Raw genomic sequence first — 13,279 nt, forward strand, 5'->3', positions numbered from 1 at the left:
CAATCGTCGTCTCTCCCTCTCTCCCTGTCTCTCTCTCTCTTTCTCTCCCGCTCTCCCTCTCTCCCTGTCTCTCCCTGTCTCTCTCCCTCTCTCCCTGTCTCTCTCCCTCTCTCTCTCCCGCTCTCCCTCTCTCCCTGTCTCTCCCTGTCTCTCTCCCTCTCTCCCTGTCTCTCTCCCTCTCTCTCTCCCGCTCTCCCTCTCTCCCTGTCTCTCCCTGTCTCTCTCCCTCTCTCTCTCCCGCTCTCCCTCTCTCCCTGTCTCTCCCTGTCTCTCTCTCTCCCGCTCTCCCTCTCTCCCTCTCTCCCTGTCTCTCCCTGTCTCTCTCCCTCTCTCTCCAAAGCCACATTCTTCAGCCAAATCCACCTAATTGAAATACAATGCTTTGTGTCTGGGTTTATTTCTCTCCAAATCGCACCCTACTCCCTATATAGTGCATTACTTTTGACCAGAGCCCAATGGAACCCTATTCCCTATATAGTGCACTACTTTAGACCAGAGCCCTATGGCACCCTATTCCCAACATAGTGCACTACTTTAGACCAGAGCCCTATGTGTGCCATGTGGGATGTAGACTCCGTATTGTGATAGTCTATCCTGAAGGGAACGGTGATGTTCACTATGAGCTCACACTACAAACTTTCCGTATCCTTCTGCCACAAAGTCTGAGCCCTGGTGTGGTTGTGTGGTTGTGTGGTTGTGTGGTTGTGTGGTTGTCTGTGTGTGTGTGTGTGTTTGTGTCTGTGTGTGTCTGTGTGTATCTGTGTGTGTGTGTGTGTGTGTGTGTGTGTGTGTACGAGTGTACGAGTGGCCTCAGTGATTTATACCTATAATGAGTCCACCAGGCTCAGGAGCTCAGTTCTCCCTCTCTGGGGTCACACACACACACTCTCTCTCTCTCTCTCTCTTTGCCTGTGAAATATAAACCTACCACCACTAGATTGATGCCCAGCCCACTACCTGGAAAAACAACCGCTGCTGCTAGGGGTTATAGTGCCTCTCTAAATAATCTCTAGCCTGATCCCAGGTCTGTTAGTGCTGTATAGCCAACTGGCTAGCCTATCTTAACCTGGTCCCAGGTTTGTTAGTGCTGTAGGTCTGTTAGTGCTGTGTAGCCAACTGGCTAGCCTATCTTAACCTGGTCCCAGGTCTGTTAGTGCTGTATAGCCAACTGGCTAGCCTATCGTAACCTGATCCCAGGTCTGTTAGTGCTGTATAGCCAACTGGCTAGCCTATCTTAACCTGGTCCCAGGTTTGTTAGTGCTGTAGGTCTGTTAGTGCTGTGTAGCCAACTGGCTAGCCTATCTTAACCTGGTCCCAGGTCTGTTAGTGCTGTATAGCCAACTGGCTAGCCTATCTTAACCTGGTCTCAGGTTTGTTAGTGCTGTAGGTCTGTTAGTGCTGTGTAGCCAACTGGCTAGCCTATCTTAACCTGGTCCCAGGTCTGTTAGTGCTGTATAGCCAACTGGCTAGCCTATCTTAACCTGGTCCCAGGTCTGTTAGTGCTGTATAGCCAACTGGCTAGCCTATATTAACCTGGTCCCAGGTCTGTTAGTGCTGTAGGTCTGTTAGTGCTGTAGGTCTGTTAGTGCTGTATAGCCAACTGGCTAGCCTATCTTAACCTGGTCCCAGGTCTGTTAGTGCTGTAGGTCTGTTAGTGCTGTATAGCCAACTGGCTAGCCTATCGTAACCTGATCCCAGGTCTGTTAGTGCTGTATAGCCAACTGGCTAGCCTATATTAACCTGGTCCCAGGTCTGTTAGTGCTGTAGGTCTGTTAGTGCTGTATAGCCAACTGGCTAGCCTATCTTAACCTGGTCCCAGGTCTGTTAGTGCTGTAGGTCTGTTAGTGCTGTAGGTCTGTTAGTGCTGTATAGCTAACTGGCTAGCCTAACTCTGGTCTGACAAAAGGAATTTGTGTATTTTAACAAACAACAGGATAGAAATAGTAGTTCTGTGTTTTGATAATTAAATGGAAATATAGCCAAGGTACAGAAGGAGTAGAACATCTTGGTCCTGGAAAACATTGTTTTGACGTTGCCAAGACTAGTCTGAGAATAGGGAGCATTAAGAAAGGGTTGAGACACTTATCTTCCAACTTCTGTTAAGGAGATGATTTAAGAGGGCCACATTTAGATGGTTAGAGTCTTTAACTGAAGATGATTACAATGAGATGGATAGAGTCTTTGACTGAAGATGACCACATTGAGATGGATAGTCTTTGACTGAAGATGACCACATTGAGATGGATAGAGTCTTTGACTGAAGATGACCACATTGAGATGGATAGAGTCTTTGACTGAAGATGACCACATTGAGATGGATAGAGTCTTTGACTGAAGATGACCACATTGAGATGGATAGAGTCTTTGACTGAAGATGACCACATTGATATGGATAAAGTCTTTGACTGAAGATGACCACATTGAGATGGATAGAGTCTTTGACTGAAGATGACCACATTGAGATGGATAGAGTCTTTGACTGAAGATGATTACAATGAGATAGATAGAGTCTTTGACTGAAGATGACCACATTGATATGGATAGAGTCTTTGACTGAAGATGACCACATTGAGATGGATAGAGTCTTTGACTGAAGATGATTACAATGAGATGGATAGAGTCTTTGACTGAAGATGACCACATTGAGATGGATAGTCTTTGACTGAAGATGACCACATTGGGATGGATATAGTCTTTGACTGAAGATGACCACATTGAGATGGATAGAGTCTTTGACTGAAGATGACCACATTGAGATGGATAGAGTCTTTGACTGAAGATGACCACATTGAGATGGATAGAGTCTTTGACTGAAGAGAACCTCGTTGAGATGGATAGAGTCTTTGACTGAAGATGACCACATTGAGATGGATAGAGTCTTTGACTGAAGAGAACCTCGTTGAGATGGATAGAGTCTTTGACTGAAGATGACCACATTGAGATGGATAGAGTCTTTGACTGAAGAGAACCTCGTTAAGACTCGTTGAGAGTCTTTAGCCGTGTCTAGACTTGTCAGTTCAGGCAGCTTTTAGTGTTCTGATCATGAAATTCCGAACGCATCACCCGTCTCAACCTAGATTTTAAATGTGTCTACGGTGTCCACAGCGTGTCTAGATTCCCTTTTTCTATATTCAAATGCCAGTATGCATTCTACAAACGGTGGAATATAACACAACAACTACTGATGGAAATAGTTAACTACTGTAGCTAACTAGCCCCCCACCCCCCACCTTCCCTAACTCAGACGACGCAGGGTCAATTGTGTGCCGCCCTATGGGGCTCCCAGTCACGGCCGGCTGTGACAAAGCCTGGGATTGAACCCCGATTCTGTAGTGGCTCCTCAGCACTTCGACGCGGTGCATTAGATCGTTGTGCCAGTCTTTGATGGAATCCCGGGAGTCTTTGACGGAATCCCCGGAGTCTTTGACGGAATCCCGGGAGTCTTTGACGGAATCCCCGGAGTCTTTGACGGAATCCCGGGAGTCTTTGACGGAACCCTTGTTGTTTTCAACGAGTCGATGGAACAACTTTATAGGAAGGACTATTCTAGGTTATAACAAAAATAAAAATCAGTCAATCGAGTCAATAGTTATTATATGATCAACCAATCAGGTGTTCCAGGTCTGTTTATCAGATGATGGAGGGATGAAGGGTCAAGGGGTTCAATGTTCATAACATGTCTTTGACCCTGACCTCTATGAGATATACCCTGACCCCTACCTAGCCCATAATACTTTGCAACACACAGACACATGCAAGAGGAGAGAGGCAGGGATGAGAAGAGGGATGTAGCAAGAGGGGGAGTCTTTTATGAGCACGCTTAAATATTTATCTCTTTAAACTTTTTAAACTTTCTCGCCTGTGGTGGGGAATTCTTCAGGCTTGGCCAGGCTCTCAAACCTCATAAATATAGTGTCTCTGTGCTCTATCTCATTCCCTCTCTCTCTCTCTCTCTCTCTCTCTCTCTCTCTCTCTCTCTCTCTCTCTCTCTCTCTCTCTCTCTCTCTCTACACTCTCTCCACTCTCTCCACTCTCTCTCTCTCTCTCTATCTCTCCACTCTCTCTCTCTCTCTCTCTTCCCTCTCTCTCGCTCTCTCTCTCTCTTTTCCCACCCTCTCTCTCTTTCTCTGTCAGTCTCCTTCAATTTATGTCTGTCTCTCTCCCTATCTCTCTATTATTTTGATGAGTTCAGCAGTTGAACTTGAACTAATATTTATCTGTCCCCTCGGTATCAGTGCTAGAACCCTGTCAGTAGCCTGTTAACAGAGATACAGTATCTGGGACAAGAACCCTGTCCGTAGCCTGTTAACAGAGATACAGTATCTGGGACAAGAACCCTGGCCGTAGCCTGTTAACAGAGATACCGTATCTGGGACTAGAACCCTGTCAGTAGCCTGTTAACAGAGATACAGTATCTGGGACAAGAACCCTGTCAGTAGCCTGTTAACAGAGATACAGTATCTGGGACAAGAACCCTGTCAGTAGCCTGTTAACAGAGGTACCATATCTGGGACTAGAACCCTGTCAGTAGCCTGTTAACAGAGATACCGTATCTGGGACTAGAACCATGTCAGTAGCCTGTTAACAGAGATGCTGTATCTGGGACTAGAACCCTGTCAGTAGCCTGTTAACAGAAGTACTGTATCTGGGACTAGAACCCTGGCTGTAGCCTGTTAACAGAGGTACTGTATCTAAGACTAGAACCCTGTCAGTAGCCTGTTAACAGAGATACCGTATCTGGGACTAGAACCCTGTCAGTAGCCTGTTAACAGAGGTACTGTATCTGGGACTAGAACCCTGTCAGTAGCCTGTTAAATTAATCTACCTAGTCTTTGTTTTGACTGGACCTCATATAGGTTAAAGAATCCTCCTAAATCAATGAGTAGAATTCGATCTATTAGCAACTACTTTCATTCATTATCTGTTTTCATTTGACTGCACTCCAAAAGATGGATGGATGAGTGGACGAGTCATGAACTACAACAGATATTTAAACACAAGCTAGTAATGAATGAATGAACTACAAGCTGGAATTGTGATACAGTGAATTATAAGTGAAATAATCTGTCTGTAAACAATTGTTGGAAAAATTACTTGTGTCATGCACAAAGTAGATGTCCTAACCGACTTGCCAAAACTATAGTTTGTTAACAAGAAATGTGTGGAGTGGTTGAAAAACGAGTTTTAATGACTCCAACCTAAGTGTATGTAAACTTCTGACTTCAACTGTATGTTATTCAGATATACAGTTGAAGTCGGAAGTTTACATGCACTTAGATTGGAGTCATTAAAACTCGTTTTTAAACCACTCCACAAATTCGTTTAGGACATCTACTTTGTGCTTGACATCATGGGAAAATCAAAAGAAATCAGCCAAGACCTCAGAAAAAAAATGTGGACCTCCACAAGTCTGGTTCATCCTTGGGAGCAATTTCCAAATTCCTGAAGGTACCACGTTCATCTGTACAAACAATAGTACGCAAGTATAAACACCATGAGACCACGCAGCCGTCATACCGCTCAGGAAGGCGACGCGTTCTGTCTCCTAGAGATGAACGTACTTTGGTGCGAAAAGTGCAAATCAATCGCAGAACAACAGCAAAGGACAATGTAAAGATGCTGGAGGAAACAGGTACAAAAGTAACAGGTACAAAAGGTACAAAAGTCCACAGTAAAATGAGTATATCGACATAACCTGAAAGGCTGCTCAGCAAGGAAGAAGCCACTTCTCCAAAACCACCTTAAAAAAGCCAGACTACGGTTTGCAACTGCACATGGGGACAAATATCGTACTTTTTGGAGAAATGTCCTCTGGTCTGGTGAAACAAAAATAGAAGTGTTTGGCCATAATGACCATCGTTCTGTTTGGAGAGAAAAGGGGGAGGCTTGCAAGCCGAAGAACACCATCCCAACCGTGAAGCACGGGGGTTGGCAGCATCATGTTGTGGGGGTGCTTTGCTGCAGGAGGGACTGGTGAACTTCGCAAAATATATGCCATCATGAGGCAGGAAAATGATGTGGATATATTGAAGCAACATCTCAAGACATCAGTCAGGAAGTTAAAGGATGCTTGCAAATGGGTCTTCCAAATGGAGAATGACCCCAAGCAGACTTTCAAAGTCGTGGCAAAATGGCTTAAGGACAACAAAGTCAAGTCATTGGAGTGGCCATCACAAAGCCCTGACCTCAATCCTATAGAACATTTGAAGGGCAGAACTGAAAAAGTGTGTGCGAACAAGGAGGCCTACAGACATGACTCAGTTACACCAGCTCTGTCAGGAGGAATGGGACAAAATTCACCCAACTTGTTGTCGGAAGCTTGTGGAAGGCAACCAGAAATCTCACCGAAACGCTTGAGCCAAGTTAAACAATTTTATGGCAATGCTACCAAATACTAATTGAATGTATGTAAACTTCTGACCCACTGGGAATGTGATGAAATAAATAAATCATTCTCTCTACTATTATTCTGACATTTCACATTCTTAAAATAAAGTGGTGATCCTAACTGACCTAAGACAGGGGACTTTTTACTAAGATTAATTGTCAGGAACTTTTGAAAACTAAGTTTAAATGTATTTGGCTAAATTGTATGTAAACTTCCGACTTCAGCTGTAGAGGGGAGGGTTTGAAGGGGAGCTGAAGGGTACGACTAAAACTAACAACAAAAAAGTGTACTGATATAAAATATACTATGTCCCTAAAATGTGAAAATTACAGAAAAACTTAAATTAACACATAATTTAGAACATTTCACACATGGATAAAATGGACAGTCCAGTCTAAGACCTCAGGTTTACGTTTGTTCTGAACACACACACACACACACACACACACACACACACACACACACACACACACACACACACACACACACACACACACACACACATACACACACACACATGTTTTACTATCCTTGTGGGGACCAAACAATTTATTCCTAACCCTAACCTTTACACTAACCTTAATTCCAAACCAATAATCTGCAAACGTAACCCTAACCCCTAACCCCAATTCTAACCCTAAACCTAACCCCTAACCCCAATTATAACCCTAAACCCTAACCCCTAACCCCAATTATAACCCTAAACCCTAACCCCTAAGCCTAAAATAGCCTTTTTTTTCTGGCGAAATGTCCGCACTTGTCAGAATCTTCTTTGCTTTCCCACAAGGATAGTGAAACCAACAACAACAACAACAACAACAACAACACACACCCTTACTCTCCACACACACGTTGAGTTTCACATGACCAGTAATAGGGTTCATGATTGCAGTGTTGAAGAGGGCAGTAAAAACCCAGCATGCATTAAAAACAGGATGTTAAATGCTAGCCAATGAAAACTCATCTGCCTGGGCCTCTAGGCCTCTACCAAGCCACTCTGAAAGACCTTTCTAAAAATGGTTGTGTGTGTGTGTGTGTGTGTGTGTGTGTGTGTGTGTGTGTGTGTGTGTGTGTGTGTGTGTGTGTGTGTGTGTGTGTGTGTGTGTGTGTGTTTATGGGTGAACCCTTATGGGCAACCTAAACATAGCAGGGGATTTAATTACAATTCTGAAAGTAGATACAGGTCTTTAAGTTACTTTGAGAGACATAAAACATAACGTGTGATTCCCACAGGGCCCAAGTGGCTCTGGTCTAAAGTAGTGCACTCTGTAGGGAATAGGGTGCCATAGGGCTCTGGTCTAAAGTAGTGCACTATATAGGGAATAGGGTGCCATAGGGCTCTGGTCTAAAGTAGTGCACTATGTAGGGAATAGGGTGCCATTTGGGATGCAACGAAAGAGTGGTTGGACTTGATCAACTCATTCATTAATTACTAGCTTCCTTTTTAATATATGTTGTAGTTAATTTATTCATTACTAGCTTCTGAGAAATAAGAAGAAGTATGAAGAACACGATAAGGAAGTAAGTTAGCATACCATATACAGGGTCAGTTCAGTACCATATTTACAACATGCAGGGATACTGGAGTGATGGAGGTAGATATGTATAGTGGTAAGGATACCATATACAGGGTCAGTTCAGTACCATATTTACAACGTGCAGGGATACTGGAGTGATGGAGGTAGATATGTATAGGGGTAAGGATACCATATACAGGGTCAGTTCTAGTACCATATTTACAACGTGCAGGGATACTGGAGTGATGGAGGTAGATACGTATAGGGGTAAGGTGACTATATACAGGGTCAGTTCTAGTACCATATTTACAACGTGCAGGGATACTGGAGTGATGGAGGTAGATATGTATAGTGGTAAGGATACCATATACAGGGTCAGTTCTAGTACTATATTTACAACGTGCAGGGATACTGGAGTGATGGAGGTAGATACGTATAGTGGTAAGGATACTATATACAGGGTCAGTTCAGTACCATATTTACAACGTGCAGGGATACTGGAGTGATGGAGGTAGATATGTATAGGGGTAAGGATACTATATACAGGGTCAGTTCTAGTACCATATTTACAACGTGCAGGGATACTGGAGTGATGGAGGTAGATACGTATAGTGGTAAGGATACTATATACAGGGTCAGTTCAGTACCATATTTACAACGTGCAGGGATACTGGAGTGATGGAGGTAGATATGTATAGGGGTAAGGATACTATATACAGGGTCAGTTCAGTACCATATTTACAACGTGCAGGGATACTGGAGTGATGGAGGTAGATATGTATAGGGGTAAGGATACTATATACAGGGTCAGTTCAGTACCATATTTACAACGTGCAGGGATACTGGAGTGATGGAGGTAGATACGTATAGGGGTAAGGATACCATATACAGGGTCAGTTCTAGTACCGTATTTACAACGTGCAGGGATACTGGAGTGATGGAGGTAGATACGTATAGTGGTAAGGATACTATATACAGGGTCAGTTCAGTACCATATTTACAACGTGCAGGGATACTGGAGTGATGGAGGTAGATACGTATAGGGGTAAGGATACTATATACAGGGTCAGTTCAGTACCATATTTACAACGTGCAGGGATACTGGTGCACCGGGTACCGCCTGCCGTGCCAGAAGCAGAGAGAATAGTCTAGGACATGGGTGGTTGGAGTTTTTAACGATTTACCTTCCTCTGACACCGCCTGGTATAGAGGTCCTGGATGGCAGGGAGATCGGCCCCAGTGATGTACTGGGCTGTCCACACCACTTTCTGTAGCGCCATGGGATCGAAGGCGGTGTTGTTGCCATACTAGGCAATGATGCAGACAGTCAAAATGCTCTCAACGGTGCAGCTGTAGAACTTTTTGAGGTGCCCATGACAAACTTTTTCAACCTCCTGAGGGGCAAGAGGCGCTGTCGTGCCAAACTTGATGATGGTGTTGGAGTCGTGGTTGGCCACGCAGTTGTGGGTGATTAGGAAGGGACTAAGTACACACTCCTGTGGAGCCCCTGTGTTGAGGGTCAGCGTGGCAAAGGTAATATTGCCTACCCTCACCCCCTGGGGTCGGCCCGTCGGGAAGTCCAGGATCCAGTTGCAGAGGGAGGAGTTCAGACCCAGAGTCCTAAGCCTGGTGACGACTTTGGAGGGGTTGAACTCTGAGCTGTAGTCAATGAACAGCATTCTCACATAGGTATTAATTTTATCTAGATGGGTGAGGGCAGTGTGGAGAGAGCAAATGAGATTGCGTCATCTATGGATCTGTTGGGGGGGGGGTATGCAAATTGGAGTGGGTCTAGGTTGTCTGGGAAGGTGGGGTTAATGTGTGCTATAACCAGCCTCTCAAAGCACTTCCTGATTACAGATGTGAGTGCTACAGGGTGGTAGTCATCGTGGCATGAAGCCTTAAGAGTTATTTGGAACAGGGATGATTGTGGTCATCTTAAAACATGTGTGGATTACAGACTTGGACAAGGAGAGGTTGAAAATGACCGTGAATATGCCTGCCAGCTGTTCTGCGCATGCTCTGTGGTTTGAAGAAAATAAAACATGTTTTATCCATTGTAGAATAAGACATCAAAACTATGAAATAACATATATGTAATCATGTAGTAACCGAAGAAGTGTTAAACAAATCAGAATATATTTTATATTTGAGATTCTTCAAAGTAGCCAGCCTTTGACTTGATGGCAAGTCAACCATCCTCTTTTTATTTTTATTAGTTTAACACTTTTTTGGTTACTACATGATTCCATATGTGTTATTTCATAGTGTTGATGTCTTCACTATTATTCCACAATGTAGAAAATAGTAAAAAATTATGAAAACCCCTTGAATGAGTAGCTGTGTCCAAACATTTGTCTGGTTTGAAAGTATTCAGACCCATTGACTTTTTAAAACATTTTACAGCCTTATTCTAAAATGGATAAAAACATGTTTTATTTTCTTCAACCCACAGGCAAACTGTTGTTGTTTTTATTGTTACAAATGTATTACAAATAAAAAGCTGAAATATGACTTTGCATAAGTATTCAGACTTTTTACTCAGTATTTTGTTGAAGCACCTTTGGTAGTTATTTCAGCCTCAAGTCTTCTTGAGTATGACTCTGATCTCTGGAGAGACCTGAAAATAAGCTGTGCAGCAATGCTCCTCATCCAACCTTACAGAGCTTGAGAGGATCTGCAGAGAAGAATGGGCGACTCTGGAATGCTGGCCTTCTAGGCAGATTTGCAAAGAAAAAGCCATATCTCAGACTGGCCAATAAAAATAAACGATTAAGATGGGCAACAGAACACAGACACTGGACAGAGGAACTCTGCCTAGAAGGACAGCATCTCGGAGTCACCTTTTCCCTGTTGTTGTTGAGACTGGTGTTTTGCGGGTACTATTTAATGAAGCCGCCAGTTGAGGCATCTATTTCTCAAACTAGACACTAATGTACTTGTTCTCTTGCTCAGTTGTGCACCGGGGCCTCCTACTCCTCTTTCAATTCTGGTTGGAGCCAGTTTGCTCTGTTCTGTGAAGGGAGTCGTACACAGCTTATAGGCAATTTCTCGCATGGAATTGCCTTCATTTCTCAGAACAAGAATAGACTGACGAGTTTCAGAAGAAAGGTCATTGTTTCTGGCCATTTTGAGCCTGTAATCGAATCCACAAATGCTGATGCTCCAGATACTCAACTAGTCTAGAGAAGGCCAGTTTTATTGCTTCTTTAATCGGGACAACAGTTTTCAGCTTTGCTAACATAATTGCAAAAGGGTTTTCTATTGATCAATTAGCCTTTTAAAATTATTAACTTGGATTAGCTAACACAACGTGCCATTGGAACACAGGAGTGATGTTTGCTGATAATGGGCCTCTGTACGCCTATGTAGATATTCCATTAAAAATCTGCCGTTTCCAGCTACAATAGTCATTTACAACATTAACAATGTCTACACTGTATTTCTGATCAATTTTATGTTATTTTAATGGACAATTTTTTAACATTTTCTTTCAAAAACCATTTTGAAGTGACCCCAAACTTTTCAACAGTAGTGTGTATATATACTTAAGGATGCTTAAAGCGTTGTCTGTGAGTAATTAGATATTTAGAGTTTAGGGAACATGGGAACAGTCTGAACAACAATAAGCCTATCCTTCAACAGCTCTCATCTCAGTCGTAGCCATGTAAATATGAAGTGTATATATGATATGATATAATTTAGTGTAAATATGAAGGATGTGATTTATCCTATTTTCCTTTTTTTTTAAATGTTTGAAAAAGAGACAATGTGTTTGTACTGACTGGCTGCCTGCCCCTTCTCTCCCATCCAGTACAATTCATACGACCTGGAGTACAGTGAGGTCTACGACTACAGTGAAGGAGAGGAAGCCACTGAAACTGCCCCAACCGAAGGAGCCAAACCTGCACCTGAGGTAAAATACAAGATTCACACACACGCGCGCGCGCACACACACACACACACACACACACACACACACACACACACACACACACACACACACACACACACACACCCCCCAAATGGACAATGACTCCGTTCAATGAAGATGAGTCATACCTGTCTAATATCTAACATAGCTACAGATATAAGTATATCTATACTGTCTAATCGATTGTTACTACCATTGTTCTAAAATGGTCATAACAATAGATGTTGCTATCACATCGTGGTGCTGACGTGGCTCAACGTTGTAGTGTGGATTTAACAGCATCGTTCCAAGCCCCTTTTTTTTTGTCCTTCTTCATCATCATCATCATCATCCCACCATTTTGTTTTTTTAAAACTGTTTCTTCTTCTTTTTCTTTGTTTTTGCTCTGTGCTGTCGTGTGATAGGCTGTGGACGTAGCTCCACCCGCTGAGAATCCTACAGACTCAACCGTTCCAATCCCGGTACGTTGGCATGCTTCTCTTTGTCTACGACGACGACACGTTATCTCTAAAGTAGTACTCTGTGTTGTCTCGTCTTACTAAAACTACTGAGTTTAACAGACTGTGTGTGTGTCCAAAAATAACACCCTATTCCCATAAATAGTGCACTACTTTTGACCAGAGCCTGCAGTAGACTATTTGGCGCTTGTCAAAAGTAGTGCACTATATAGGGAATAGGGTAGCATTTGGGATGTATATTAGGGTAAAGTAGTGCACTATGTAGGGAATAGGGTGACATTTGGGATGTATATTTAGGGTAAAGTAGTGCACTATGTAGGGAATAGGGTATTATTAGGGATGTATATTTAGGGTAAAGTAGTGCACTATGTAGGGAATAGGGTAGCATTAGGGATGTATATTTAGGGTAAAGTAGTGCGCTATGTAGGGAATAGGGTAGCATTTAAGACATAGACCACATCTTCATCTGAAGGAGGAAGGGGACCTCGGAGGACATCAAAGGAAGCGTTTGATGTGAAATGACAAAGATGGACCAATTTAAAGCGCGTTGGATTATTGCGACAGCTGAGCTGCCAGACAGAGGAACATCAAACGTTTTATGTGGTGGGTTGATGTATATATATGGAATGCTGGAACGCCTGCCAATACCACATGACGTGTGATACAACGACCTCACGTTATATTCTGCTAACGGTTTTCTTCTGGTGAAAGAGAGGCGGACCAAAATGCAGCGTGGTTATTTCTAAACATCTTTAAATAAAAGATGAAAATACGAACAATCTACAAAACAATAAACGTGAAAAACCGAAACAGTCCTATCTGGTGCAACAAACACAGAGACAGGAACACTCACCCACAAGAGACCTAAAGAATATGGCTGCCTAAATATGGTAGAGACAACGATAACCACCTGCCTCTGATGGAGAACCACTCCAGGCAACCATAGACTTACCTAGAATACTCAACTAAACACTATCCTATA

The 13,279-nt window shown here is 43.1% G+C and overlaps 1 protein-coding gene across 1 annotated transcript in view; it reads left to right on the forward strand.

The window, feature by feature from the left end:
- The window catches only part of LOC110508247 (collagen alpha-1(XI) chain), a 257,758-nt gene that overhangs the window by 98,533 nt on the left and 145,946 nt on the right, over positions 1-13,279 (forward strand). Inside the window, exons 6-7 of the mRNA XM_090225286.1 lie at positions 11,720-11,821; positions 12,244-12,300. Coding sequence (XP_090081412.1) covers positions 11,720-11,821; positions 12,244-12,300 — 159 coding nt within the window. The remainder of the gene's footprint in view (positions 1-11,719; positions 11,822-12,243; positions 12,301-13,279) is intronic.

This window comes from Oncorhynchus mykiss, chromosome 28, assembly GCF_057628025.1.
Source record: "Oncorhynchus mykiss isolate SJ-2025 chromosome 28, ASM5762802v1, whole genome shotgun sequence".
Taxonomy (NCBI): domain Eukaryota; kingdom Metazoa; phylum Chordata; class Actinopteri; order Salmoniformes; family Salmonidae; genus Oncorhynchus; species Oncorhynchus mykiss.